The 27,468-nt window shown below is 41.8% G+C and overlaps 1 protein-coding gene across 1 annotated transcript; it reads right to left on the reverse strand.

The window, feature by feature from the left end:
- NT5E (5'-nucleotidase ecto) lies at window positions 1–26,565 on the reverse strand. Its single transcript, XM_085056401.1, has 9 exons — window positions 25,669–26,565; window positions 20,849–21,071; window positions 15,210–15,398; window positions 10,498–10,695; window positions 8,929–9,080; window positions 5,631–5,739; window positions 4,686–4,835; window positions 2,936–3,136; window positions 1–1,318 (listed from the first exon to the last, which is right to left on the reverse strand). Exons 1-9 carry the CDS (start codon window positions 26,005–26,007, stop codon window positions 1,161–1,163), a joined length of 1,719 nt encoding a protein of 572 aa, XP_084912527.1. The 5' UTR covers window positions 26,008–26,565; the 3' UTR covers window positions 1–1,160.
- Window positions 26,566–27,468: the final 903 nt, after the last annotated feature.

Below are 27,468 nucleotides of genomic sequence, written 5' to 3' on the forward strand. Positions count from 1 at the left end.
TTTTTCAGAAAAACATAGCAGGTTTATTCAAAACACTGACAATCAGTTTAAAACAGCGTTAAACAACTCTGAAACATGTTGATGTCAAAATTCTCAGTGATCATAGAAAAATAATAATTTTTCCCTCATTTATAAGAAATAATTTCTTGATGTAGCATGAGAAATGTACACTTAGCATTTAATCTGATTTCATACTCATTAGCCTGTCTCTTACAATTATTTTTTAAAATGTGGCCTTCCCACAGAAGAGGTATGATCACAGTTGTCATAAAGCCAGGTTATGCTGTGAACAGCCCCATTACCTGACTGTTTCCAAAGGATGCCAAAAGTGCTGCAGGACTCAATGTCTCTATCTGACATTTTCTTGGAATGTTGCTAATTATAGAGTAACAGGCATGAATCCTGTGCTTTGTTCTTTGGAAGAGATAATCTAACACATAGATTGTGTTCTCACTCTAGATAAAGTCCCAAACTGGTCATATTTAAGAGTGAAGAATACTCCATTTGTTAAAATTGATCAAAATCATGTCAAGCTTTCACTGCATCCTTTATTAATGGAAAATATAAGTGTGATGTTTCTTTTTTAAAAGTAAAACAAAAACTTTAAAATTGCATATTAAGTAGACCTCATTATTTTAATAATGAGTTTAATCCAGCTCTTTCAGGCATTGATGTAGGTATGATAAATATGACTGGAAGCAAAGTAGAGAGATTGAATACCTCAACTGAGTGGAGATCAAAGAAAGGGATATACATATATAATAAATCAATTTCTAGAAGCTTGTTTCTGTTGCTGGGATCAGGTTCTTAATTCACTATCTAAGGCAGCTAAAAGAATTTGACAATTTTGAAGTACCCCATTTCAGTCTGTTGTTGTTTTATGATTGAGCAGTAAGTATTCACTGGAACTTTGCTTTTTGACACCTGAAGCCAAATTGCAGGTACCTGCTGATTCTGACCAAGAGAAGTCATGGGTTCTTCACCCTTGTCCTGCAGAGTGCTCCAGTGGCACCACCAGGTTAGAGACAATGGAAGGGGCTGCTCACTGCTGCCATGCAGCAGCCTCACTGCTCAGTCAGTGTAAGGTGGAACAGAAGAGAACAGGTTTCTTTTCCCTTCATCAGTATCATCTCTCCTCCTGTATTCCTCCAAACAACAAATCAAGTGTGCAAGAATGCTACAGTGACCAATACAGAGATCAGGGTGAGACTTGCTTCAATAAGACTTCCAGAAGAAAATTTTATTCGACCTTCAACTGCTGGGTAAACTCTCTTCATTCTCTGGAGGTAGTGGGAAACAACCTCAATATCAGGTTCACCTACAGAAACAAACAAACAGTGTTCTCTGCATCAGCCAGGCTCTTAACCAAAATTTAAGGACTTGCCTAAATTCCAGTTTTAACTCAAGAATCAAATTGTTTGCTATGGTTTGCCATTCTGAATCCACACATACCTGCAGTGGTTTGTAGCAAGAATTTTTTTTTTTTGTATTTTACTTATATTTTACAAGCAAATTTTCTTTGTATTGTCTGGCTTGTTTTGTTTTGAATTTTTTACAATGGTATTTTCCAGTCAGGTAGATTTAGAAGTTTCCCACCTGTTTGGAGTATTGAGCTGTAGACCTGGCAAAGGCTTATACTTTTTCAAATTTAACTTTACTTTTTTTAGGAGGTATTTCTACTCTGGGCACTGCTCTGTGCACACAAAGTATTATATAGGCTTTCTTCAGAGACTCTTTTCAGTCACTGCTGATGCCCATGCAATAAGCCCCTTCTGATCCAAGCTTTTATAATCCTGAAGCATAACCCTCCATCTTAACAATTATTAGTTTTACCCCTCTGTTGTACTGAAAGACTTTACCAGAACCTTACAGGTTGTCCTCCTTTCATTATTCCTGATGATTTGTCTCTCTGTATTTACTTTTGCATACACAGACATTTAATGGAAACTATAGTCTCTCTAAATTTCAAGCTGTAGGCTGAGCTTGTTTTGAAGCACCAGTGCTACTGAGAATCAATTTTAAATTGCAACACATGTAGAAACAAAAAATTAGTCTGTAATTGCATATTGAAATTATTGCATCATTTCCCAAAAGAAAAACTTTTGGGGTAAAAGCATGCTTTCACCATCCACAAGCAGAAAATACAAAAATAAAATTCTGCAAAAATATAGATGGGCTCCTACAAAATATTTTTTTAAATATAGCACAGAAATAATGAATTTTAATATCAGATTTTTTTAAGTTTCCCTTCATCCTACAAGATGGACAATGTCAATTGTACAAACGTGGAATTTCTAACACTTAACATGAAACTTTAGAGGACCTTAAGCCAGCATTATAAAAGACTTCCAGCTCTGTGGTGTGGTGTCTGTGGCTCCCTGCTTTCTGCTGCCTGCAGAACTCCCGAGGGTCCCTGGTTTTGGCTGGGCAGGCTGATTCCCTCAGAGCAGGTTGGTATTTTTCCCCTCACCCTGTGTTGCTCACCTGAGCTGCATGTCCTTTAATAGCAGAGGTGATGATTGTGACTTTCCAAATACTTCTGTACAGTGGAAATTTAAGGTCTAAAGAAAATGGCACCTTTCTTTTTGATGCATTGTTCTGTAATGGGTACAAGTGCAAGGCAGTATAAGATGTACTCTCCATAGTGTGTTTTTTGCTGTTTTTCTGGTTTACCACAGTCCCAGAACTGCTCTTTGAGCACTGCTGAATTGATAAAGATGTTTCTCTTCGAAACTTTTGTGGTTTAACTGAAAAAGAATAGAATTGCTGCCTACAACCAAATCTGGCAATCCAGAGCTGTCAGATTAGAAGCAAATTTAATCATCCAGTAAAGGAAAAAAGTTTGCGGTTTGTACTATAGATCTTTTAACTTGTGGGAACTGTTTCTCTGCTACCCTGTTAGTGCCCATACTTACCTGGACAGTATCCCCCTTACCTTTACTATATCCCAGATTTTTGTCTTTGAGCATATGGTAGCCATCTCCTCCAAATAACATATAGGATGGCAGAGTCACATTGTATATTTCATCCATCTGGAGTGGGACATAGGCTGGGACTCGGCAGGCTGTGCAAAGCACTTCTAAACTAACAACTCTGCTTCCTGGGGCTCTGGAGAGATCGTAGACCACGTGGATGCCTACAAAAATACACATTGGAATGCCACTTTGTGCAGTGCATGTTGAACACACAGGGCTAGAAGCAGCATTCTCCCTCACCTTCAGCTGGTTCTGTGCATTACTTTCTGTGCCTGAGAGTTGTATTGTTCTGAATTACACCAGTTAATGCCCTGTTTTCTTTGTGCACTATTCAACATTTATGCAAGAATATTCAAGAGAAACAAGAATTGCTGAAGCACTGTCCCACCTCATTTACTTATCTGATTGTCTGTTCTCATCACTACTCCACAGAAGGAAATTACTAGTCATGGGATTGGAATACTGCAAGATAAAAATACCTTCCCTTATTTCTGTAGTTGCATGCTTTCTCATTCCCCTGGCCTGTTGGCTGAAATTACTTTTTTTAAAGGCCAACCAGGTAGCCAGCCTGACACTTGGTAGCTGTTCTGGATAATAGGCACTGTCCTGAAAAAGCCAGACCAGGGCTGTGTGCTGCAGTTTCTCCTCACTGTAGGAGAAGCAACATTTCTCCTTTTGAGCCTTCCTTGATCAAGGCCAGGGGAGAGCCAGGCCCCCAGAGCTACACTGCCAAGAATCTGCAGATGAGGAAGCCACTAAAGCTTGTTCAAAGCACTGAGGCTCTTCCAACCCTGGCGCTCTTCCTGCTCTGGATCTTCCATCCTGAATCCTTTCCAGAGCTACTGATTGTCATCTTTTTCTGCAAGGAGGCAAGCAAGCAGAGCTTGCTCCTGTTTTACCATAGAGGTACCTAAGAATGTGGGGACTTACTGGTGAAAGTAATGGGTTGTGTCTGTGGCATAGGAGGGATCACATAGTCGGGGTATGTGGGAGGAGAGGTATGGAGGGAGGGAATGCATCAGCTCCTGCCTTTGAAGTTTAGTTCTTCTGCTAACTAAACAATAAAATCTGCACTATATCACAGAGAGACCAGGAATAAACATGACTGTAGCCTAGTTCACATCTGGATAAACATATAGGCAGCTGCAATTAAAGATATGAGAAGATTTTTAATATTAACTGTTCATCCATAAAATATTTAGAAATTCACTGGAGCAATTCCATAGCCCACTTGGACAAACCCTAAAACTGTCAGCAATCATTAGAGAATTACACAAAACTACTTTGGTAAACTGAAATTCAGCACAGCTATCCAGTTTGGAGTTCCAGGTAGGCTGCCAGCTAAGAACTGAAAACTGGAGTTTGTTGTAGCTGTTTATAGAAACAGCTACATTTAGGGCTACATTAAATTATATTTTGTTCTAGTTAATTGTGGCGTTAAACTAATGGCAGGTTACAATTACGGGTTTGGGAAGCTTGGGAACACTGTCCCTGCTGAAGGGAGCAGCAATGGCCTGGGTGCTGCAGTAGCTCAATTAAACATACACAGGATAAACAGTGTCTGCTGGCTGGCATGTGTGAGGCACAGGGCAAGGATGTGTGGCCAGCTTGACATTCCAGTCTTAAAAAGAGGTTTCCAGATGTAATAAGAGCGATAGGAGGGACGGCTGTTTTGGAAAACTGAGAAGAGAAGGAAGGAAGAAAATGTACCTCCAACCTGCAGCAGCTCTCCGCTTCCTTTTCCGTATCTCCGCACACTGTGCTCAAAAGCTTCTTTCAGAGTGGAGCCTTTCAACCTCACCATATCAAAACGACCTCCAAATGGCAAAACAGACAGCAAATCTTCCATGGTAATGCTACCTGAGGGTAAGAGACTTTATTCACTTCTTGTTTGTTTTTTTTTTTTTGCTGTTGTTTACAGAATTATTTTGGGATTGTTTAACATCAAGTTTTTGACATGGAACATGGCAAATACAGCTTAAGAAAATAAGGGCTGGTAGAGGTGAGAATTATGTGTTGTCCCAGTCAAAGAACCTGCATCTTTTACTATCCAGCAAGTATCAAGACCAATAAATCAGAGTTTCATGTAACTGAATGTATTGCTATTCAAACAGAGCTACTGAAAGAGATGACAAATTACCAACCTGAGATGAAGAAACACAGCTATTCATAGTATGTCAGGCAGTTTTTCCAGTTGATTAAGATTTACTTACATAGTCCTACAGAAAGATTTAGCTAAACTGAAAAAGCTGTTTGTTTTAAGCTACATTTATGTGGTATCAGGAATATAAAAACTAAAACCTTAGCATTGAGAAAAACCCAGAATTTACTTACTCTACAGCAGACTACAGAAGGCTCACAGTGACCATATCGGATGACCCTGTACAGCAGGAGACCTTTCTTTGTTCCAAGGCAGCAAAGAGAGAGGGAAATTATAAAAAGCATTGTGTACAAACAATGCTAGAGACTTCTATCAATGTCAGCCTGAGTGCAGTTGTGCTCAGATTATGGATAACCATTTGAGAAAGTTTGAAATAGATTCTAAACATTGTGCAAACCCCATCAAACAAGCCCATAGCTAGCATTCTGTTCAGGCTAGAATAACTTGATTTCTCCTTCTTGACAAAGCTGTATTCAGCTGGTAAGTTTACATACCATTAGTGCTCTGTTCATCAATGGGTGACCGTATCCCTCCTCCATTCAGGATGCACATTGAAACGTGGTTCCATGTCTTTTTATCTGGACGCCCAACATTCTCATAAAGCTACCAAAGGAAAATGTTTAAACAGATTTGATCTTCACTTACTAGAGCCTTGGGAAATGTACATCAAATATAATCTGAGACTGAAAAGAGACAGAAAGGTTTTATATCTTTTTGACATTGCCTTCAGCCCCATTGTAAAATATTTGGTTATTAAAAAACCCAAACAAGTATTTTGCTTTTGAAAAGTCTTAACATGAAAAATACTTTTCTGTACTGAACTCTCAGGCTCTCAGCTAGTCTGTGTGTCTATGGCATGGTGAGGCAGGCCAGCTGAACAAAGGAAAGATGATTTTTGATTTCAATGACTGTGATAAAGATAAATGATTTAAGCATATTTGGAAAACTAGGAAGTGAAGAGGACCTTAAATATTTCTGTGTATTAAAATCACTTAGGGGAAGCATAAATGAATCATGTTGCAGGGAATTACATTTTTTCTGCTTCTCCGTGCCTGGTTTTTAATATTTGGAATGGTCTTGGCTAATTAGAAAGGTGTAGAACAGTGGAAGAATGAGAAATAGGCATATGAGACCAGCAAGTCTGCTCTGCACAGCAATGTGTCTCCAACAGTCCAGTGGCAAGGCTCTGACAAAATGCAAGGACAGGGTAATACTTGCTTGTGACATCCTTAGGATTAAAGAAAATGGAGACTAGATATTTAGTCAGTTGCATAAGGATGGTAAGCCTCCAGTGCTAATCCTCAGAAATAACTGGGTGGAACACGAAAAGGCTGAGAAAATGAAATTTGATAACAGAAAGGATGGGCTGGTTTTGATGCAGGAATGACTATGAGCATAACTCTTCTGTTGCACAGAGAGGGAAAATACAGGAAGCACATGCCAGAAGCCTATAAAATGAAGAAGGGCATGTGGAGTCTGGGTAGGAATCTGTGTGTTTTCTCATTTCAAGAATGATAAAAACCCTAAAAGATTCAGAGAGAGGTGACAAGGATGGTCAAAGACACAGAAAAGTTTCTGCATGTAGAAAGATGATGTGGACTGTCTGACCTGGTAAAGAGCAAATGGAAGGAAATATTTGCGAAGGCTCTAAAATCATGAGCGATGTGAGGGTGCACAGGGAGCAAGTGTTCCAGCACAAGGATCACCACTGCAGCAGTTATGCAGGCAGTGGGCAGCAGCAGGCTGCACACCAAGAAGAACAAGGTCTGTGCAGCATGTGCAGGTCTGTGGTGGAACACCCTGCCACCAACTGCTGGGAAGGCTGAAGGCAGGCAAAGGACAGTGGAGCCACTCTGCAGGAGCTAATCTCTGCTCTCTTCCTCCCCTTCTCCCTCTCTCTCCCTGTTCTTGTTTCTTGCCCTCTCTGCAAGTTCCAATTGAGCCAGTAAATATCAAGACACCACGTCTGCCTAGGGGAATCCCTGAGCTGTAAGCTGGTGGGAGACATGGGCAGATCTGAGTACAGCAACTCCACAAGCTTGTCTAGGACTACACTCTTCCCCCACCGTCCTCACTCAGTCATTCCCCGAGACAAAACTTTGGGATGAATGATCCTGTCATCTGTTCCAGGTGGGTCACTTCTCTGCTGCACCCCTATGTGAAGTGTTTGTGACCTCTGACTTGCAGCTGTGTAAATGCTTTGTGCCTCCAGCTTAGTCATCAAAGTTATGCCCTGAGGCCAGATCCATGCTTGGGTTTGTAACTCACAATCGAAGGATTGCAACTTCCTAGCCCTGAGCTGAGGCAGCTTAAAAGAAGAGCTCACACAGTGCTGTTACCAATTTCACAGCCTTTTCACATCTGAGTTCCTTTAAAGTCCTTTGTAAAATGCCATCTAGGCCTGTCCACCTTCTATTCTGAGATTTTGGGCTACTTTTTGAGACACATCACCAAACTAAAAGGACCTCTGTTTCAACCCAGCACAGACATTCAGTCAGTCTTCTGCAATTCTCAGTCTCTCTGAGGATAGCTCTAAATATTAAAGCTCATGGAACGGGCAGGCTTTTTTTTACCTTTGTAGCTCTGACCTCATCAGCAGATAGGTAAACAAGTGTAGAACTGGTAAGCAAAGAACATGAAGAGAAATCTACATATCTACTGATGACTGCAGGTAGTTGTCTAGAGACATTGATTTAACTAAAGCAGAATTTGACCCCTCTAAGACAAATCATACCGCAAGAAAATCTTCTGAAAGACTACAAGGTTACTTTCTTTAAGCTTGAAAAGTGCCAAAGCATTTGTTCACATTTTTTTCAAACAAAAATATTAAAAAGTCTAGCAGAAAAAAAAAGCAAGAAGCTGCAATTCTAGGAGAACTGTATGCAGAATTCCCAAACATTAATCAGATTTGGAAATTAGCCTATGAAATAAGAATTATTTTAAGGATTGCAATAAAAGCAGTAAGATGAACTGAATAAATAGCTTTGGGGACATATTTAAGTGAAAATTTGTGTTTATTAATTGTCCCTCAACTTTCCCTTTACGAGAAAATTAATTTTCTGGAAACAGTCACTTTAGCGAATGTTTTTCCCTGAAACACTCAAATGAAATGGTGCTGCTGCAGGTCAGTAAAACATTCAAACCCAGGAAGTTTATTAACTTGAAGTGACTTCTTGTAAAAAGACTTTTCTGATGTTGTGTGACTGTTAAAGCCCCGTGGTGCCTCTCAGAACGCAGCAGGGGCTGGTGGCTCCTTCTGGGCTGGCGTGTTCTGTGCCCGGCTGGGTGCATGGCCTTTCCCATCCTCTCCTTGCTTCAGCTGGCACCTTTTGGGCTCTTCAGGGGGACAATTCACGACAGCAACTTGGCAGAAAATTACCCAGGTTTGTTTTCTGTGCCAGTGCATTAAAGTGGCAGCGGAGCCCAGTGAGTAATGAGAGGGCAGGGGGTGAATGCTGCAAGCAGGGGCCGGCAGCAGCAGAAGGGCAGCGGAGCTGAGCTCTCCTCCTTGCTTGAGGAATGGGCTCTTAGATCAGACTGCCATGTCTCTTACACGTGCAGCCCCAAAGCCAGCTGTGAAAAAGCTCTTCCCTATACACAAAGAATAAATTGGTCCTTACCCTTTACAGCAACATTCCTTACAGCCTCATTTCTGCCAGGTCTTTCTAGGGACAGACTACATGTTAACACTGTAGAAAAGCAGGCACAGAGCTTTTGTGCTGATAGTTTGGATCTGGATAGCTCTGGAGTAACCCTTAGATGTAATTGCCACCTGCGGTGGAAACATCTTACCACAGCATCACAAAGCAAATTTCCCATGTTACATTCCTGGAAACGGCATGCCTGGCTTGTACCATTCAGGTAAACGCTAGTTTTTCCTATCTCTTCAGAATAATTCCCCAGGTTTTCTCTCCATTTTTCTACTTCTTCTTTAATGTGCTCATCTGTAAAGTAATATAAAAATGTAAAATAAGAATGACACATATCTCATATTAATGACTCTTCAGGGAACACAAACCTTAGGAAAGAAAATGGTGTTCATGATTCTAAAAGGTTACACTTTTCCCAAAAGCTTCTCAGGCAACATGGCAACTATATTGACGTCAAACAAAGCCTGTAAGGGGAGAAGGCAGGAAGGACAATCAAGGTAATAAGCCAATCCAGCAAGGTTATCTCCTCTGCACTTTTGCCCAGTCCTGTTCTAACCTCTGACTGATGGAGTTTCTATTACCTGCCTTGACACGTGAGAGAATTTTTAATATACAAGTGAGTTTGGCCTTTGGCATATTTTTTTTCTACTATTTGTAATTTTCTCCTTTTAATGTTGCGCTAAAAGGAAAATGAGCTCAAATATCAATGTCAAGGAATAAACCCTTTATAGAAATCAATTCTCTATGCACATCTGTCTCTTGGGTGAAAATTTAGTTTTTTCAGGAAAAACCCCCAAAGATACTTGTATATGCAGATAGATATCAAAACTATTTTATATCAGCTATTAGTTTTAATCAATTTGCTCACACCTGTCAGAAGGAACAATATTTATAAAATAAGACCACCAATGTATCTGAATTTTTACTTTTACTCACTTCAGAGAGAGGATTGTAAAGTCTCTTTACATTGTCTCTTTACATTAATAGGTCACTGAGAATAACATAGTAAATATCTGTGTACAAATAATTTTTGAAGGATATGTTTTACAAATACTCAGACAGAACTTAGGCTGATAAAAGCTCAGAACTTCGTACAGCAAACACTGGAAAAGAAACAGAGACTAGAGAACCAGCCCCAGGTAATCACAGAGCTGACAAAAAAACTTGTTAACAGAGCTCAGATGGAGTTACAAACTAAAAGCAATAGAAAGACTTTCCTCCTCTCACTTCTTTAAATGTTTCAGAGCTGAAACGTTGACTACAATTAACACTGAAAACAAGAAGTCACGGGTTTGTATATTTTATTTGCATGTTGGCAGAGTAGTTGGCAGAGCACTTTAAGTTTTCCTGGAACATTTCCACTTTCCTATATTGCTCTAAACTCTGTTCTGAAGAACCCAGCCCCTGGCAAAACACTGTTATTTAGTCCTCATAATCTTTTAAATCACAATTACAGGACTAGCTAAAACAGGTTCTACAAAGGGGTTAGGTATTGTATCACCTGAACCCTTACAAAAGGGCTTTCAGGGATTTTAAATAGATAAAAACACACTCTGAATACGTGCATATTCAACTGTAACACAGCAGTGAACCCTACACAGAAAGAGCTCAGAAAGAAAGCTGAATTCTTATTCAGTCATTGTATTTAACATAACAAAACCTGAATTGTAGCAGAGTGCTGCAGGCAAATTCAAGTGTCTAGTCCACATACCTTCAGGAAGACTGCTGTCCAGCAGAATGGGGTTTCCAACTGCTTCAATGACATTTCCTTTCTTGTCAAATGTAACATTTAAATAACCAAGATATTTTCCATAAGCATAAGCTTGTACAACTGGCACCTTCCTGCCATCATCTGAGTCAACCATGAATGGATATGGGCCAGCTGGCAGCTCAGTAGAGGGTGGAGTGCCTGCACAGAACAAGCATGACAAGAGGGTCTTCAGCTCATGTGACCTTCAAGGAATTACTACAGTGGCATTTCAAATGTTTCTCAGCCTTTAAAAACCCAAATAGGATAGGACAGAAACAGCAATGACTGTATTGGACGACAAGGCCACATTTGATTGTTCAGTTATTTCGTAAGAGACAATGTTCTTTTCAGGACACAAACTGAAATAACTACCACAGTGTTTTTTAAGTTCTGACAGCACGCTCCTCCATGGCATCACATCACAACAGCAACAAAGCAACTTTTCATTCCAATTATTGCAATCTAAACCTCTCAGTAAAGCAAACATACTGGCCACTGGATGAAAACTTTATTGTTGAGCCTTCATACTATGTTATTCTGCATCAGATAGAAAATAAGGATCTTAGTAACCCATACATCAGACTTCTCAATCTGAAAAAGTCCAAAGTATTTTTATTGTTAGTTCTGTGAATTTGTGCATACAGATATTATATTTGTGCATTCAGATATTATATTGTATATTAATTATATATTATATATTATATATTATATATTATATATTATATACAGATATTTATATTATATATAAAAATACAGCTGATTTTTTTTTCACTGTACCAAACAGCCTCCAAAATTTCAGACAGGCTGCAAACCCTCTGCAAAACCAAACTTGATTAGCATTAGAGTTGTGTGGTCATGGATTTAAAACCATTATCAACCTGCAAAGTCTGAAAGGTGGTTTGATGAAGGACTTGGAAACAGATTAAAGCAAGGCACTGGCAGAAAAAAAAGAGCGCAATTGGCATTGGTTACCACAGCATTTAGAAACCACACAGGGGCAGAAAGTGGCAAAGAAAACTAGAACTGCACAGCACAGCTCTTGCTTCATGGGTACCAGCCTTCTCCATGTCTTCTTGACAATATTATCTGAGTAGTGACAACGTCATCTGAGTAATATCTCTCTCTGCTGTTTTTCCTGTCATTATGTTGACCCCACTGTCAGACGAAGGTTGGGCAGCTCTGGGAGGCATCACATTCTGTGTGACACCTTGACTACAGAGCGCCCTCAGAGCCTGCTGCTTCCACCTCTCCCAAAGGTGGTGGCATTTCCCATCCATATGTTGGTGACAGCTGGGGTGCTGGCAAGGCACGGGCACAGGTGCAGAGGACATGGATCCAGAGGAAAGCAGGCTCTGCACTTCCACTGCTCGCAGTACAACTAGTTTCCTTCCATTTACAGTTGTTTACATAATACTAAATCCTAGGATAAGCAGCATGACAAATACTCCTTCTAGGACTCAAATACGATTCGTATTCCTCTCTAACCCCTCCTATTCTCCAGGGAGAACAGCTGCAACAAACTACAAGCTGAATCAAACTTACCACAGAACTAGATTTTCTACTTTTAGCCAGGCCAACAGAATTAGTTTCTTGGAGTGCCACTTAACTATTCATTTATCTGGGGAAGGATTTAAGAAATCCTGTATCTAATGAGAACTCTGCAGCCTTTATGCATGCAGGAGTTTTGATTTCTTGACCTTCTGTAGTCCTCAAATGAACAAAGCATTAGAAAGTTATTCTTTCTAGGCATTATTTTAGTTTTTATCAGCTGTGTGTGGCTAAGCGCTTGTCCAGAGTCTTTCTCATTTCTTGCTTTCTAAAGAAATACTTTCTGATACTGATACTTCCTTGAAGGACTAATTATCACTATGACATCATTCCCTTGTAAAATAGATGTGTTCCTTCTGAAATGCAAAGTCTATTCAGTGCATCTTACCCCCAAAGAGCACAGCACTAGAATTCATGTTCAGTCAAAGCAAGAGATGCTGTTTCATTACAAATGCACAAACTCATACTGGGTGAGTAAAGAACCTGTAAAAGTTTCCTACCTTCTTACTCTGTTCTAGCCAACAGACTACATTTTCAGAACAGTTTCTGATGAAAACCAGAAACTGAACTGCTCTAACCCAAAACTACCATTGCTATTTGAGTCAGTTCTACAAACCAAATGCACACCTGAACAAGTCAGGACAGTATTTGCCTTATAACCGGTGGATAAACTGGAGATTGGTACATCTTAGAGACAGGTTGGACTAGTCCAAGATTAAGCACTTACACTAAGGCTTCTCTATGGAGATGTCCTCATGGGCAGTATGTCTCTAAACCTCCATGACAGACAGAACAGGCTAAACAGCTGGCACATCTCCATTTAGACTGAGCTGAAACATTTTCCCAGATTCTGCTGCCAGTTATTGATTACACCTCTTCATTTAAATGAGAGCTTAAAGGCTTAACATACACATAGAGACATGCACAAAGACATTTCAAATCAGATTTTACTCTGCAGTGAAATCACCTCCACAGATGCAGCTGTTTCGCTGTAAATGTTGGCTGATGGCTTTGACTCAGCAGGGAATGGCTCACAAATGCACTCATGATGCTCCTGAGTGGGTGAGCATGTCCTTCACAGCACTTGGGATAAAAATTATATTCTCAGACCACGTTCTGTCAAAAATTGTATTTTGACTAAATAAATAGACATATATTTTTGGTGTATCTCCCAAGACATTATGTCTTTTTTTATTTTTCTCACCTTGCCAGTATTAATAAAAAAAGCAAGACAGTCTTGTTTTATCAAAACAGTAGAGCCCTTGGAAAAGGGACAAGAACTCGCTCCCAGATGAGATCTTTAACACAGAACGTGCAGAATCTCATGCTGTGTGCTCTCTCTGGCCTTGTGAGTTTTGGACAGCTTCAAATGGGGAGGGTGCAGCACCAGGACATAATCTAGTCTGCCAGCAGGGAATTTACTCTTGGGATGACAAGATACGTGCTTGTGAGCTCCTACAGATCTGGACAGGACATGAACTCAGATGTCTCAGCTCCTGGAGAACTTCATATCACGATTCTAATTTGTGACAAGTGGCACATCTTTGGATCACACTGAGTAAGGTATTTTGACCACTATGACTACCACTGTGAGGCACAAACTCTCTACAGGCATTGCCCAACAAAACAAATGTTGCAAAAAAATCTGGATTCCACTGTGTAAACCCACAATGAATGCACACTTCAAACATCCTTGTTTTTCCCATCTCAAAAAAATTCAATAAAATTGCAGACTGCACACCAAGACAAGACCAAAGTGTCTGTGGGACGTGCAGGTCAGTGTTGGAATGCCCTGCTACAGGCTGTTGTGGAAGTTAAAGGCAGTCAAGAGGAGATGGAGCTAGCAGATATCAAGACAGCACTTCTGGCTTGGGAAGTCCCTGAGCTGCAAGCTGGTGGGAAACATGGGCAGATCTGAGAAAAGTGTCCCCACAGGCTCATCCAGTCCCCTCACCCATCCCCCTTGGTCACTCTTAGACACATAGTATCGGGATGGTCCCTCCTGTTGTTTGTTCCGGTTTGGCCACTTCTTTGCTCCATCCCTATGCAAAGTGTTTGTGAGCTCTGACTTGTAGATGTGTGCTAAAATGCTTTGTGCCTCCAGCTTAGTCATCAAAGTCATTCCCTGAGGCCAAATTCAAGAGATATTCTGATCTGCCTAATGTATAAATTCGGCATGCAATTGTTTCCTTTTAACAAGTGAGATAACAAAAGGTGAGAGTCTAGATAAGACAAAATAGGCATGTGAAACAGAGAGATGAAAAGGGAGAGGATGATGGACAGTGCAAACCTTTTAAATGGTTAAGTTCCTCAGGTATTTGATGCTATCCCTGTGACTAGGGCACGTGGGAAATTTTTCTGAAAATTACAGAAAGTTCCCATTATAGTCTCGACCAGTCATTAAAGTTCCTGCTAAATTTAAAGAACTTAAAAAATTCAATCAAACAGAACAAAAAAACAGCCTCTCTTTTACTTGTGTCCTTATACACCGGGGAAGGTAAGAACATTGGGGAAGCTGCTGAAGGTAGGTTTTGCCTAAAGTAGCATTACTGCTGGAGAAATCAGATCAGCAGTGTCTGTCTCTGGAATGTCATCTTCCTCTTGAGAAAAGAAGAATAAAGTCAGAGATTAAAAGAGGGGTTGAAATAAACAGACAAAACTTAGGGAAAGTTTTAATGGCAGGGTGAATGAAGACCTATGAACATAGAACCAGATTACAGAGAAAATCAACACCAGTATCAGTTTTGAAATCTTCTACGACTGGTTTTTCTGTTTAAGTCACATAATGTTTAGAAGCAGACATCTTATTTACTCCGTTATAGGTGTGAGCTTGAAACAGCTACAGTATGTTTAGCAGTAATTTACCAGCATTGCCACCTTTGTTTCTCTTCCCCACTTTGTAGAGGCCACCTTGAACATCCACAGCATTAAGGAACCTCTCCGTGAGTTGCAGTACTTGGTGCTGTTCTGAATTGGTTTCTTCCATGGCAGTTATGGATACATACCAGCAATCAACCTGGCTAAGGGCAGCCAGCAGTGAGCTACATTGGTGGAAGTTCTCTGAGTTTGAGACAAACAGTTTCAGCTCTGCTTTAGAAGCAACATTTTAGTAAGAAGTAAAATACCTGTATACAGAAATGTGTTTGTGTGTCCTCCAATCACAACATCCACTCCTTTCACTTTTTGGGCAATGTTTTTGTCCACAGTAAAACCAGAATGTCCTAGTGCAATTATTTTGTTCACTCCCATAGCAGTAAGTTTATTCACTTGCAGTTGTAACGATTCAATTTCATCTTCAAAGATTACATCTTCCCCTTAAAATAAAAAAAAAGAGAAGAACTTACTTACAAAATACTTTAATTGGTAGTTAAAAAAAAAGGTAGTTTATATCAGATACTAGTTCGAATAATTAATGGAACTTTGAATGGCAGTGCCTTTCAAATATCTTCAGCTGGTTCAAGCTCTTGATCTGAGCTGATGTTCTTGAGTCTCTTAGGAGCACCTGTGTGCTTAGACTAATACAACATTTCTGCAACAAGCTGTATGTACTTGCCTAGATGAAATAAGTTATAACTCCATAAAAACATTCAGTGACACCAATTGTTGGATCAAAAATTGAATGGCTTTTGTTATTTAATTAGAGAAAGGAAACTAGATGTGTCAGTGTTTGCATATAAACACTTGCATTCTATTATAAATGTTTTTTTCTTCCCAAACTGCATTTCTTTGAGATCTTCTATCTTGTCCCAAGTTAAATCTCTCTTTTTACTCCACACTCATCTTGTTCTTTCCTTTATTCCCCCTCCCCAAGGCTTTAAACAGCAGCTTCTTCAAAGTCCTCCACTAAACTCTGAATTGCCTTTTTGTACAAATTATCTCACTGAATATGAACCACTCTCAGCACAGCACATGTCTGAGATACATTCTGAAATGACAACATAAGGAACGGAAAGTCTAGAAAGGAGAACACTAATCTGGACAAGAATGTTGGGAAACTGACAATCCTTCTGCAAGTTTGCTATGCCTGCTGCAATTACTCTAACATGACAAACAGTTACATGAGCACTAGACAAACAGGCACTTTTATCCCAGGCATGGTGGTTTGAGTTGCACAAAAGGACTTCCTATGTAAGAAGTTAATTTCTCTGACAAAGTTTTAAGAGTAGAGTTTAAGGAAAGATTCAACTGACTGCAAACTTAGACGTTCTGGTGAAGAACACTGAGTGAGTTTTCCATCAGTTCCTCCTCTACCTAATTCCTCTCCTTCCTGCAGAGCATTTTAATCAAATAATTTTGAAATATGCCTTTAAATCAAAAATCTTACATTATTTCATAACAAAAGGAGGAGTGAAATGAATTCACAATACACTGCAAAATGTTTCCGGAAATGAGGAGGAAGCTGCTACAATGGAAGAGATAAAAGAGAGTTACATAAATTGGTTTACCACCACACCCATTGAATAGTTCTGTTAGAGCCAGAGGGAATCTCTGTTCTGCACATTGCAGAGTGAATTGTGCAGTGCATCCCCGCATTTTCTTCCTGTGAACATCTTCTCAGACTCAAAGAATCATAAGTTAATTGAGGTTGGAAGGGACCTCCTGGGGCCATGTAGTCCAAAACCCACTCAAACTAGGAACTGAAAGCCAAATGAGGATGCTCAGGGTCTAGTCTGAGCAAGCTGAAATTCCACAATCTCTGGGCATCCTGTTTAATGTCTTAACCATGCTCACTATGACAAATTTTTTCCTTACTTCCCACCATAACTTCCTGTGGTACTGCTTAAACCCATTGTTTCTTGTCCTTTCTCTTCCCCTCTGGGAAGTGTATGCCCCTTTCTTCTCTGTAAATTCCCTCACACCAGTGGAAGACTGAGCTTGGTTCCCTCTTAGCCTTCCTTCCCCAGGCTGAAGGAAGCCACTGGCTTCAGCCCCTCTTTGTACATCCTTGTGCTTGGCAGCAGCTGGGGCTGATGCAGAGCTACTGGCAGAAAGGGAAGCGAGACACAATCCCTGAGCACAGGCTCTTCATGTGCTCCCCTCAGCACCACGGACCAGCTGCAATGGCCATGCACCCCATGGCATGGGGACCAGTTCTGCAAAGAGAGCTGAGCTCTTGAAACAAAGAGCAGGAACGAGCCACTGATGAGCTGGGCCAGCATGCAGGTGCCTGTGGGCTAGCTTCTGCCATGGCATGTAGCCAGATGGTCTGTGACAACCAAATTGTTCCCATCAGCACCAGCTCTGTTGCCGCTCTACACCACTGCAGCCTACAATTGCACCATACAGTGAAGACATACTATTGATCTTCACCCCACAGAATCATGGGATGCCCAAGCTGGAAAATGCCTCTAAGGTCATCGAGTCCAATCATTAACCCAGCACTGCCAAGTCCACCACTAAACTGTGTCCCTAAGTGCCACATCTACACCTCCAAGGATGGCGACTCCAGCACTTCCCTGGGCAGTCTGTTCCAGTGCTTCACAACTCTTTCCATGAAGAAATTTTTCCTAAAATCCAATGTAAGCCTTCTCTGGCACAACGTGAGGGCATTTCCTCTTGACCTGTCACTTGTTACTTAGGAGAAGGACACTGTTCCCCACCTTGTTACACTGTCCTTTCAGGTAGTTCTAGAGAAAACATATTAAAACAGACCAGCCTACTTTCATAATGAGGGGAAAAACAAAGCTGTCCCATGCCAGTAAGCCCATCCCTCTCCCAGGACTGCTATGTCAGGACAGGCAGACAGCAGAGCTTGGGTGGGTCATCCCACTCCCAATCTACCCACACACTGATCTGTTGTCTGCCTTGCCCTCAGAAACAGAATTCTGCTTGGGGCTGCAGGGGCTTCTTGCACCCCTTCTCCACAGCCTAGCCACGGCATTGCACACAGCTTTGTATCCTAGTCATCTGAGTATCTGATGGAATTGGGATGAAATGGGCCAGCAGGTTTTAAAGTTATACAGTGGGGAACTATAAGAGCACTTATACAGTGCTCAGTTCTCTAAGAAACCATACAAAAAGCACTACACTGCTTAGCAGTCATCTTGGCCTTTTTCAAAACAATCTGAATTGAAATAACTAATTTATTGCTCATGTCAACATTGCACTTCTCTTTCAAGATATTAAACTGATGTGGCATCCTCTTCTCTTTTTAGATGAGGTAGAGTTTCAGAAAAAACATCCAAACTGTGCTACGACTGAACAAGGAAAAAGAACCGGCAGCATGTTAAAAATATTATGACAGAATAAAGTGGAATAAATGCAATTTAAAATTCTATTTTAGAAAACTCTGCCAAGTTGATAGTTTTAATAAATAGTTTTCTGCCTATAGGAATACAAAGTACCTTGGGGATTACATCTTATATGAAAAGACAGTGGACCAAACAACATTACAAAACTAAAGCAAGTGGGCTGGCATAATCAAATACTAAAAGGACAGCCTTGGGATTATCAGTTCAAAGCAAATACACAGACGACTGTGCTGTGTGTGAAGTTACGAGCAACTCTTGCAGGATATGGAAAAATCGGCTGGCCACTCAGCTGAGACAGTTGTATATAGCAAAATGGAGAACTCCAGAAAAACTGCCAATTGGCTGTAATCTATAAATGCATTCCCCATCCCTATGGTTTCCAAACAGCAACATCAACAGCACCTTCAGCAGAGATTAGCTATTCCTTCCCAATGGAAACACAGAGATTTAAGGACTTTATACTCTGTTCAAATCTGTTGATAACCTTTTTGAGCAGTCTATGAAAAGTACGAGTTGTAATTTCATAGTTGTGTGGAAGTTTTTGAGATTTAACAACAGAAGAAATCACACTCACAAAATACTTTCACAGAAAGCAGTAATGTAGGAATTCCTGTTTCAGCATTCTCAAGCTTCCTGTTTGCCTTGAGAATGCCCTAAGAGTGTACAGCATGCCAAAGCACATAGAGGCAGAGAAAATAGAATTATCTGGAAGAAATGTGTAGACATAAGCAAGGTGCTGAATTTAAATTTCACAAGGTCCCTTATTAATTGAATATAAGGAACTAGGCTGATAATTATTTAGCCACCAACCCACAACTGCCATGATTTTATCGGTCTGAAGGATTGCTAGGTCATGGGCAACATATAGTCAAAGAGTTATATTAACATGTCCTGAGTTCACATTTTCAAAGCTTCCAAATGTTCCTCCACACACTGAGAAGGCAAAGCAGAAAACTATGAAAACTATGATAGCTATAAATGTTGCTGTTAGAATTTGCTCTGCTTTTTGCCCAGTTACACAGTGGGATATACTTCCTTAAGGATGCTTCAGCTCCATCTATGGAGCTAAAAAGACTTCCCTTTTAACACTGGTTTTTTCCTAGCTGTGGTCTCTTACAATGTCTCAGCATACTGAGGCATTGGATATGATGTCGAAATGTTACTGGAAATGTACTCAAGTGCTTCATAGAATCACTCCAACACTATCTGGATTTCATCTTGTGTATTTATTTGCAAGACAGTTAATTTGATGATCTCACCGCCCCAACACATGTGTTTGAAGAACTGCAGCAGTTTTATTAATTCCTAATTGGGGACAATATTGGCTATCATTATTCAAGCTTAGCATAACATCAGATATCTACCCTCACACCCTCAGGCACAGGTAAAATTCCATTGCCTACACAAAATACAGATCAATTTTCTTTTTTGTCAGGGGCAAAAAAAGAAAGAAATCCAAAACCACATCACTACAAAATAGAAATGGGATCAATAAGTCTATACAAACCTCAGATGTCCATTTCTGGACAGTTTAAACATATAGTATTGGAATAAAAAAGGACAGGAGGAACAGTTTTCTATTATAATACTTCTTCAAAGTACTGAATATACCTATTGTCGGGAAAACAATGCATTGTTTCTTTATTACTAATCAATGGAAAGAGAAATAATAATATGAAGTCATTTTTCAATGTGAAAAAGTTTTAAACCAGCCCTTAGAGAATCCCTACTGCAAAATCCAGGGAAGAAACTTTGTTTTTGTCAAATGTGGGCTGAGCTTTGAGCAGGCAGTGACTCATATCTCCTACAGCTGATTTAAATGTGTTTCTCATTCCAGTAGACCATTTTATTTTACTAAAAAACCAAACCCAAACAAAACCCTCATCAAACCAAACTCCCTGAAACATTGGAAAAAATAGTCAGAAATTGAAAAGCCTTTTTCCTCATCAACTCTAATTTTACTCATGAATGAAGCAATTGTGGTAAAAGCTGAACGTGTGTTCCTTCTGTAGTCTAATTTCTGCAAATATTTTGAGAGGCTAAAAACATCTTGGGCAACTTTTGCTTCAAAAACAAGTATGAAACTCTCCTTGTTTTAACTCAGGCTTGAGCATGGAGAGATCCAAGAGCAAAATTTCAACACACAGAGCAATGTCACACTTCATGCTAGAGACAAGCTGTATTCATTTTTAAACCTTTGTTTAAATGAGTAAATAACAATAAAATATTATGGAATAGAATTTAAAAAACCCGAACAAGAATAAAGATCCCAATAGCCCAGGAGCTTTCCTGCAATCTCACTTTCTTATGTTCTTAGATATGGTCCAGGTCTGTATAAGAATGGGTTTTAGTGTTAGCAAGCCTTTCTAAGGTTAAAAATTGAATATGAGTAAATATGGATAAAATAACAGACTTACCACTTTTCAGCTGAAGACATTTGTCTTTGGATTCAAAAAAGCAGGCAAGGAACAAAATAGTAACAAAGGACATAAACTTACATGAAGAAAACATACCTGGCTGTGAAAGAAAGGAAGTTTCCTTTGTAGTGTAGCCAACAATTCCAACTGATTCTGAATCAAAATGAACTATTTTAAATGGATGAACATATTTCATCATTTCATTTCCTAATGGAGTTTTCCCTTTAATATTTGCACTCAGGACTGTAAAATTCACATTTTTAAGAAGAGGATCCAATAATCCACTCACACCTTCATCAAACTCATGGTTACCCAAAGCCTGTGAAAAGTAAGAAAAAAATAAGAAACCCTACCTCAAATATTCAGTGTCAATAGTTTCATAAGTAATATGAAAAGGTATGGTTGAGAAAACAAAGTCTTTGTTCTGTGAAAGAAAACCCCAACTTGTCTAAACCAACACATTTCCGTTTCTCACAAACACAGAAATGGTTTGGTTACTTTTTCTTTCTTTTTTAGATGTAGGTTTTTGGTTTTCAGATTCTCTTACGTGAATACAGATGTGGAAGTTGAAATCCAAAACCTATCTAAGTGTTTGTGACCGATACCAGATTAAAACTCACTCATTTTTCATCCTGTAGCTCTAAGAAAGAGAATTAACAATAACCACAAAGGAAAATATATATTTTTTCTATGGAAAATACGTTGTCTAAATACTGAAGAAAATGCTAAATGTCAATGACAATATTTGTTATCTTTAAATAAAAGGTGCATTTTTAGACCTTTATGTTTGGACTACAGTTTTTAAAATACATTTATTTTGCATTTAGTAAAGATTCTTCTGTGCTTCAACATGCAAAAAGAAAATATAATTATCTAGCTATCATCAATATCACTACCTGCATGTGGAAGATCTAAATTTATCAGTTAAGAAGAATCCCCACAGACAATCCATAGTGCATGTGTGTGCACACAGGTGGGTGTGTACTTAATGCTATGAAGCGTCAAGACTGCCAGACATCACAAGCTGTCCAGCTTACTTATTAGCAAGGTAATACCAGCCAGATGAGAAGGTTTAGTTTTCCCAGGCTGGTTAAGCAAACGAAAAGGGACTTACCTCGAGGGAAATTTCTCCTGCCTGCCCCTTTTTCCTGTTCAGCCTAAGCTCCCACATGCCTGTGCCTGCAAGTTTGGTCGTAAGCCAGCAAAACCTCCATAGATGGCATTTTGCAGAAGCACAACACATACAAGGACTTTGTAGGTGTTAGAGAAGGAAAAGATGTACCTACAGAAACATGGTGATTGTGTAACTTGGTACACAGTAACTTCATACAAGGTTTTGGGTGTCAGCTGGAGCAAAGCATGCAAGAGGTGTTAAAGCCAATGGCCCAACTCTTCCAGGCAAAAGTGTGCTCTTAATTTCATTCTGAGATTAAGTGGGGAAAGCTGCATTCATCATCTCAGAAGGCTTATAAACCCTTCTGTTCTACTTAAACAGCCCACACACCCAGGTATGCTTGCTTCAACTTTTATTCTCCAAATGGATGGATTAACCCTGATCATGCTCCAAACCAAGCAGGACCCTGAAGCCACCACAGGCATGAGAGCTCAGTATTTCAATCAAGGGATTGACAGTGCCTTTCCTTTGGGACAGACAAAGGCTCCTGACTCCTTTAATCCTCACAGGCAGGTAGTCAACGGCTCTGTGGAAATTTCAGGATATCAGCAGTAACTTGCATTGGGAATCAGCTGCTCCTGCTGACACTGGTGAGAACACTACTCACACCCTTGGGAACAAGCCAAATTGTTTGCGTGCTGCTGCAACACTTTTCCAAAAGAACCAAGAACTATCTCTAAGAAAATCCTGACTTGGGAAGACACAATGCACTCCAACTATGTTCCATTCCTAACTGTATTCCAATGGCAATCTAATTTACTGGAAAAAAAAAATACAAATAAAAAGAGGGGGAAAAAAAAAGATGACAATCATTTTGATGTCTGGAGTTTCTGAATTGGTGTCCATGGACTGGTAGAACATATCAGAATGGTAATGAGCTGTTTCCTTTTGTCTGGTGCACTTGCCTTCTGTTCCTCCTAAGTATGTCATTAAACCCCAGCAAAAAAGGTTGCAAATGAATTAAGAAATCGAATTAGATGTAACTGCCACCAGCTTGTTGGGAAAAACCCCAAAATCTAACTGAACCAACCACTTAGAAAAGCTTGTTTCTTTCAGCTTTGTATCTTGACCTTGGATTATTTCATGTCCATTAGGATACTAGCTTTAATCAAAACTTTTCCCATGGTGTAGGAGGTCATAAAGTTTCTTGTTCATGAGAAATCACTGATGGCTAATAATACATTTTTATTTTTGATGCAACTCCTCTGAGGAGGAAGATGTGGACCATTTTGTGTTCCTATACTCTAGCTAACCACCCTTACACTCAGAGGTGTAAGGACTCTGTACCTGCGAAATACCTTCTCGCCAAATCTGAATCTGTTGGCCTGTGTAAGTAAGTCACAAGGGGGAATAAATAAAAATATCCAGGCACACAGCATGTGATTATATAATCCTCCTTTTCACAAGGTGCAAGTTTAAAAATATTTCAAAATCAGGACACAAATTAACAGAAGGACTTGAAAGTAAAACTTTTAAGTAAAGTAAAAGAAGACTTCCATCACCCCTCCAATTACTGCCTTTGAGGTAGTATTTAAAGTGGATTTTAGTCTTAATTACAGCAGAAAACAAGGCTAGAGCCATGAAAATTTTTGGAAGGCAATGAAACATGAGAAAACAGGCTGAAGGTGATAACAGGCATAAATGAGAAAAAGGCAAACTTAAAAATGGAAATTTCTCCTATTTGTGGAGCAAACCTCTAACCCTTCCAGGCTGCCCTAAATCCTCCTGTGCCTCCTGCCCGCATCCTGTAACAATTTTTATGACTCACACTCCCTCCTTCATACTGTTTGTAATCCTAGCCCTGTATTGCACTTCCAAATATTTCAGCTAACTCCACCCCTTCTGTCAGAGATGTGACTTCCCAAATTTTTTTAAAGAAACACTAGCTCACCCTGCTCGGTGTGGCTCTTAACTTGCTCCCTGTGCCTCCCCAGCCACCACCCCCACTGCATAGTCCCCCACAGTCCACAGACAGAGGAACTGAAAGATGCTGCAGCGCTGCCTGACACTCAGCATCTGTTCCTCAGGTGCTTTTTAGCAGAGAAAGACCGAGAAGCTACAGCAAGGTTAGCACCTATCCTGCCATCTTCTATTCAGATTATAATAAGCAGCACCTCCACAGAGAACAAGTGGTTGACAACTTCAGTTAAGGCATTCACATCTGGCACAAGCCTCTGGCTATCTGGTATGGGGGGGGTGGATCTATTTTTAAAGCTTATTCTGATGAAAAAGCTCATGGGCTCTCCTAAATCAGGTGCTTCCTACATAACGTGATTCTAAAACTGAACTTCAACATTGTCTGAAAGAATTTCTTCTTGTGATATGATCAGGAACTGTACAGGCTCGCAGCTGCCCATGAACCAGTTAAACCAGCAAACACAAGACTGAAAAATGACAGACAGCAGAAAGCTTTGTGAAGAAAGGTCGGAAAAACCACCTCAAGCTATTTCTGTACTGCAGAACCCCATGGTACTTGCCAGCTCTCAGTGAGGATGAGCCCTGAATGCACACACTCCTCTCCATCACCATTGAGAGGAAAAAACCTGTTAATGCTAGTTTCACAATTAGAAAACCGTTCACTAGGGCATGTGAACTGGGGCAGTATCCTTCACAGAGCTGTCTGTCTGGTGCTTAGCCTAGGACAGTGCACTGGGGCATGCCCTTTCCTTCCACAGCTGTCTTGAGGCAGAGGGAATTTTTACCTGGGAAGGAAAAGTCTTTTCCAGACAAAGCAAAAAAAGAGGAAGACAGAGAATGTGTAATGCCCAGCAGATTTTCACCTCAAGCTGTCAATTGGGATGAAATAAATATGCAGTCACTCTTAAACAGCAGTCACATTCAAACATAATTTTAATCTCTCTCCTTTCTGGGGCTGAACACAAGCAAAATAAGCCACTGCCCTGAGACAAAGATTTAAAGACATGGAGTGACATCTCCCAATCTCAGCCACGAATTCTACCATCCTTTCAGCACTTGGACGACCAAAAGAGACAAAGGTGCAGGATTAGCAATCTCTGTTTCCTCACTGATGTGCTATTACAGTCCCTGGGCTGCTTGTCCACAACACCTTATGCCCTGTCATGACCATAGCTCTGACGGAACTGGACACAACCAGGCTGGGATCGAGGAAAGCTATAAATCTCCACTCCTTGAAACATCACTGACAACATGTGCCATCTGTCCCTTCCCGCAGGACCTAAGCGGGACAGGCTGCGAGCCTCTGGCAGGGTTTACCCCTCCGTCAGAGCCCAGACTCTTCGCCCGGCTTTTGCTGGGATCGTCTTCGTATCTTGCCAACCCCTTCCAACAGACCTTGTCCAGCCGCTTGCTCGCCCCCAGCCCCTGCATCTCTCAAGGAGAACTCCTCCACTGCATCACCCTGTGTAGCCTTGCCATCAATCTCCCGGTTTCTGTCTACCCGCGGGGCTGCCAGCTCAGGACTTAATTCAGCCTGGACCTCACCACCAACCACGTCTCTTCCCCTCGCTTGCCTCCCAGCTGTGTTTGCCCACGATTTTAGCATTACCTACAGCCCTTTCTGATGCAACTTTGCGCACGGAAGGAGGCGGCAATGCGAAAAACCGGCAGCGGGCGAGGAAAGGCAGGAATAGACCCAGCACCCAAGGGGAGAGGGGGGAAGAGGAAGGGAGAGGGGGGGAGAGGAAGGGAGAGGGGGGGAGAAGGAGGGAGCGGTGGGGAAGAGGGAAGCCCCCCACCGCGCCTCTCGCCGTGCCCACTTTACCATGGCATCGTAGCGCAGGAGGTTCATGAAGTGGGCCGCCTCCCGGCCCTTGAAGCGGGAGAACCACACGGTGCCCTGGTACTGGTCCCCGGCGTCCAGCAGCAGCACGTTGCGGTGCGCGGCCCGCTCCGCCGCCACCCGCGCCGCCCTTCGCGCCACGCCGCCGAAGCATCCCGGCACTCCCGCCGCGCAGCTCCGCGGGCCCGCGCCCTGCGCCTCCACCCGCCCGTGCACGTCGTTGGTGTGCAGCAGGGTCAGCCGCAGCTCCGCCGCCGCCGCCGCCGCCGCGCACAGCCACAGCCACAGCCACATGCACAGGGCTCTCGTCCGTCCCGCCATCCCGCGGGGGCTGCGCGCCGCTCCGCCGGCCCGCGCAGGGGGTGGCTGCGGCGAGGGAGGAGGGCCGGGGAGCGGCGCGGCGGGGCGGGGAGCGGGCGAGCCGCCGGGGACACCGCGCAGCCTGCGCACCGCCCCGGGGAGCCTCCGTCTGGGAGCCACCCGGGGTCAGGCACGGGCTGCCCGTCGGGCGCGGCAGCCGCAGGTGCTCCGCATCTGCTGGGCGTGTGCGAGGAGGGATCGGCGCGGCCGCCCGGGGCTACCGTCTGTGTTCCTGTCGCGCCTCGCTGCTCAGTCGCTGTCCGCCCGTCCTCAGGGCTCTCCGAGCCCCAGGGCAATGTCCTGTGCCCTCGCACGTCCCGGTCCTCGCTGTCCCACCGATGTCCTTCACCCGAAGACAGCTGCTGTCGGGCTGGAGACGGGCTTTCAGCCGGCTGCTGGAGGTCAAACAGGATGAAAATCCAGCCAGCAGGGAAAGGACAAACTCCAATGCTCACAGGAAGCCTTGGTGAATGTTTAGTACGCTGAAAGGAGTTTCCAAGCCTTCACATGGAAATGTTTGCCTTTCTCCTCCTCTTTCTCCAGTGATGCTTAAAATAAGGACTGTTATTTCAGCCATAAAAAGAGTTACACTACTTTAAGAGTTGATTTAATTATAGCTCTAGTGGTTTTAGTGTAGAGTCATGAATTGCTTTCAAGACTTTCCTTCCGTGGCTAAATGCAAAGCTCTTAGTTGTGGTTTGGCAAATGCACGCTGAGGGGAAAATGTGCCAATGCCTCAAATAAACAACTTGTTAGGGGTACAGCATGGGGTGACCGTCACTTGGGTAAATCAGACTGACTGGGGGTCCCACCTGCTCCTTTAAGTCATGCATCCACAGTGCAAGTCCACATCTTCTGCCACTATTAAAAGACAAAATTATCTGGAGAAAGAAATTTTTCAAAGTCAATGTGCTGTCACTTCCATACGCTTCCTTGAATCTTCTGGACAATCACACATTGTAAGGGGTGACCGACAGGTCACTTTTTCCCTTAAAAACATAAGCTTCTCCACTGTGCAGAGAAGTAGCGGTTTCTTACAGCTTTACAGAAGCTGAAGGAGCTGCTGTCTCCTTTCCACTGGATGATGTCATGCCCCAGTTTCCTGGGTACCCGAAGTCCGCGGAATGGAATCTGGACTCATTTGGTTTGCTTGTTTCCTCAGATGGCTGAAAAGTGAATGAACCTGTATTTTCTTCCATGATGGCTATGCTCCGCTGTCCCCGTGCTTCTGTACGTGACTTGAATTAAAACAGCTCTGTGGTGTCTTGTTATTCCCCTGGTGACTGCACTGTGCACTGCCCACCCCACCCCAAGGGAATCCTTAATAGCATGAGCTACACACCAGCAAAATTTGGAGTTGTTCTACCTCCCCTCCTTTTCACATCCTCTTTGGCTTTGCTTCCCTCCTCTGCTGGTCTGTGC

Source organism: Lichenostomus cassidix, chromosome 3, assembly GCF_008360975.1.
Source record: "Lichenostomus cassidix isolate B80296 chromosome 3, HeHo_3.0, whole genome shotgun sequence".
Classification (NCBI taxonomy): Eukaryota; Metazoa; Chordata; class Aves; order Passeriformes; family Meliphagidae; genus Lichenostomus; species Lichenostomus cassidix.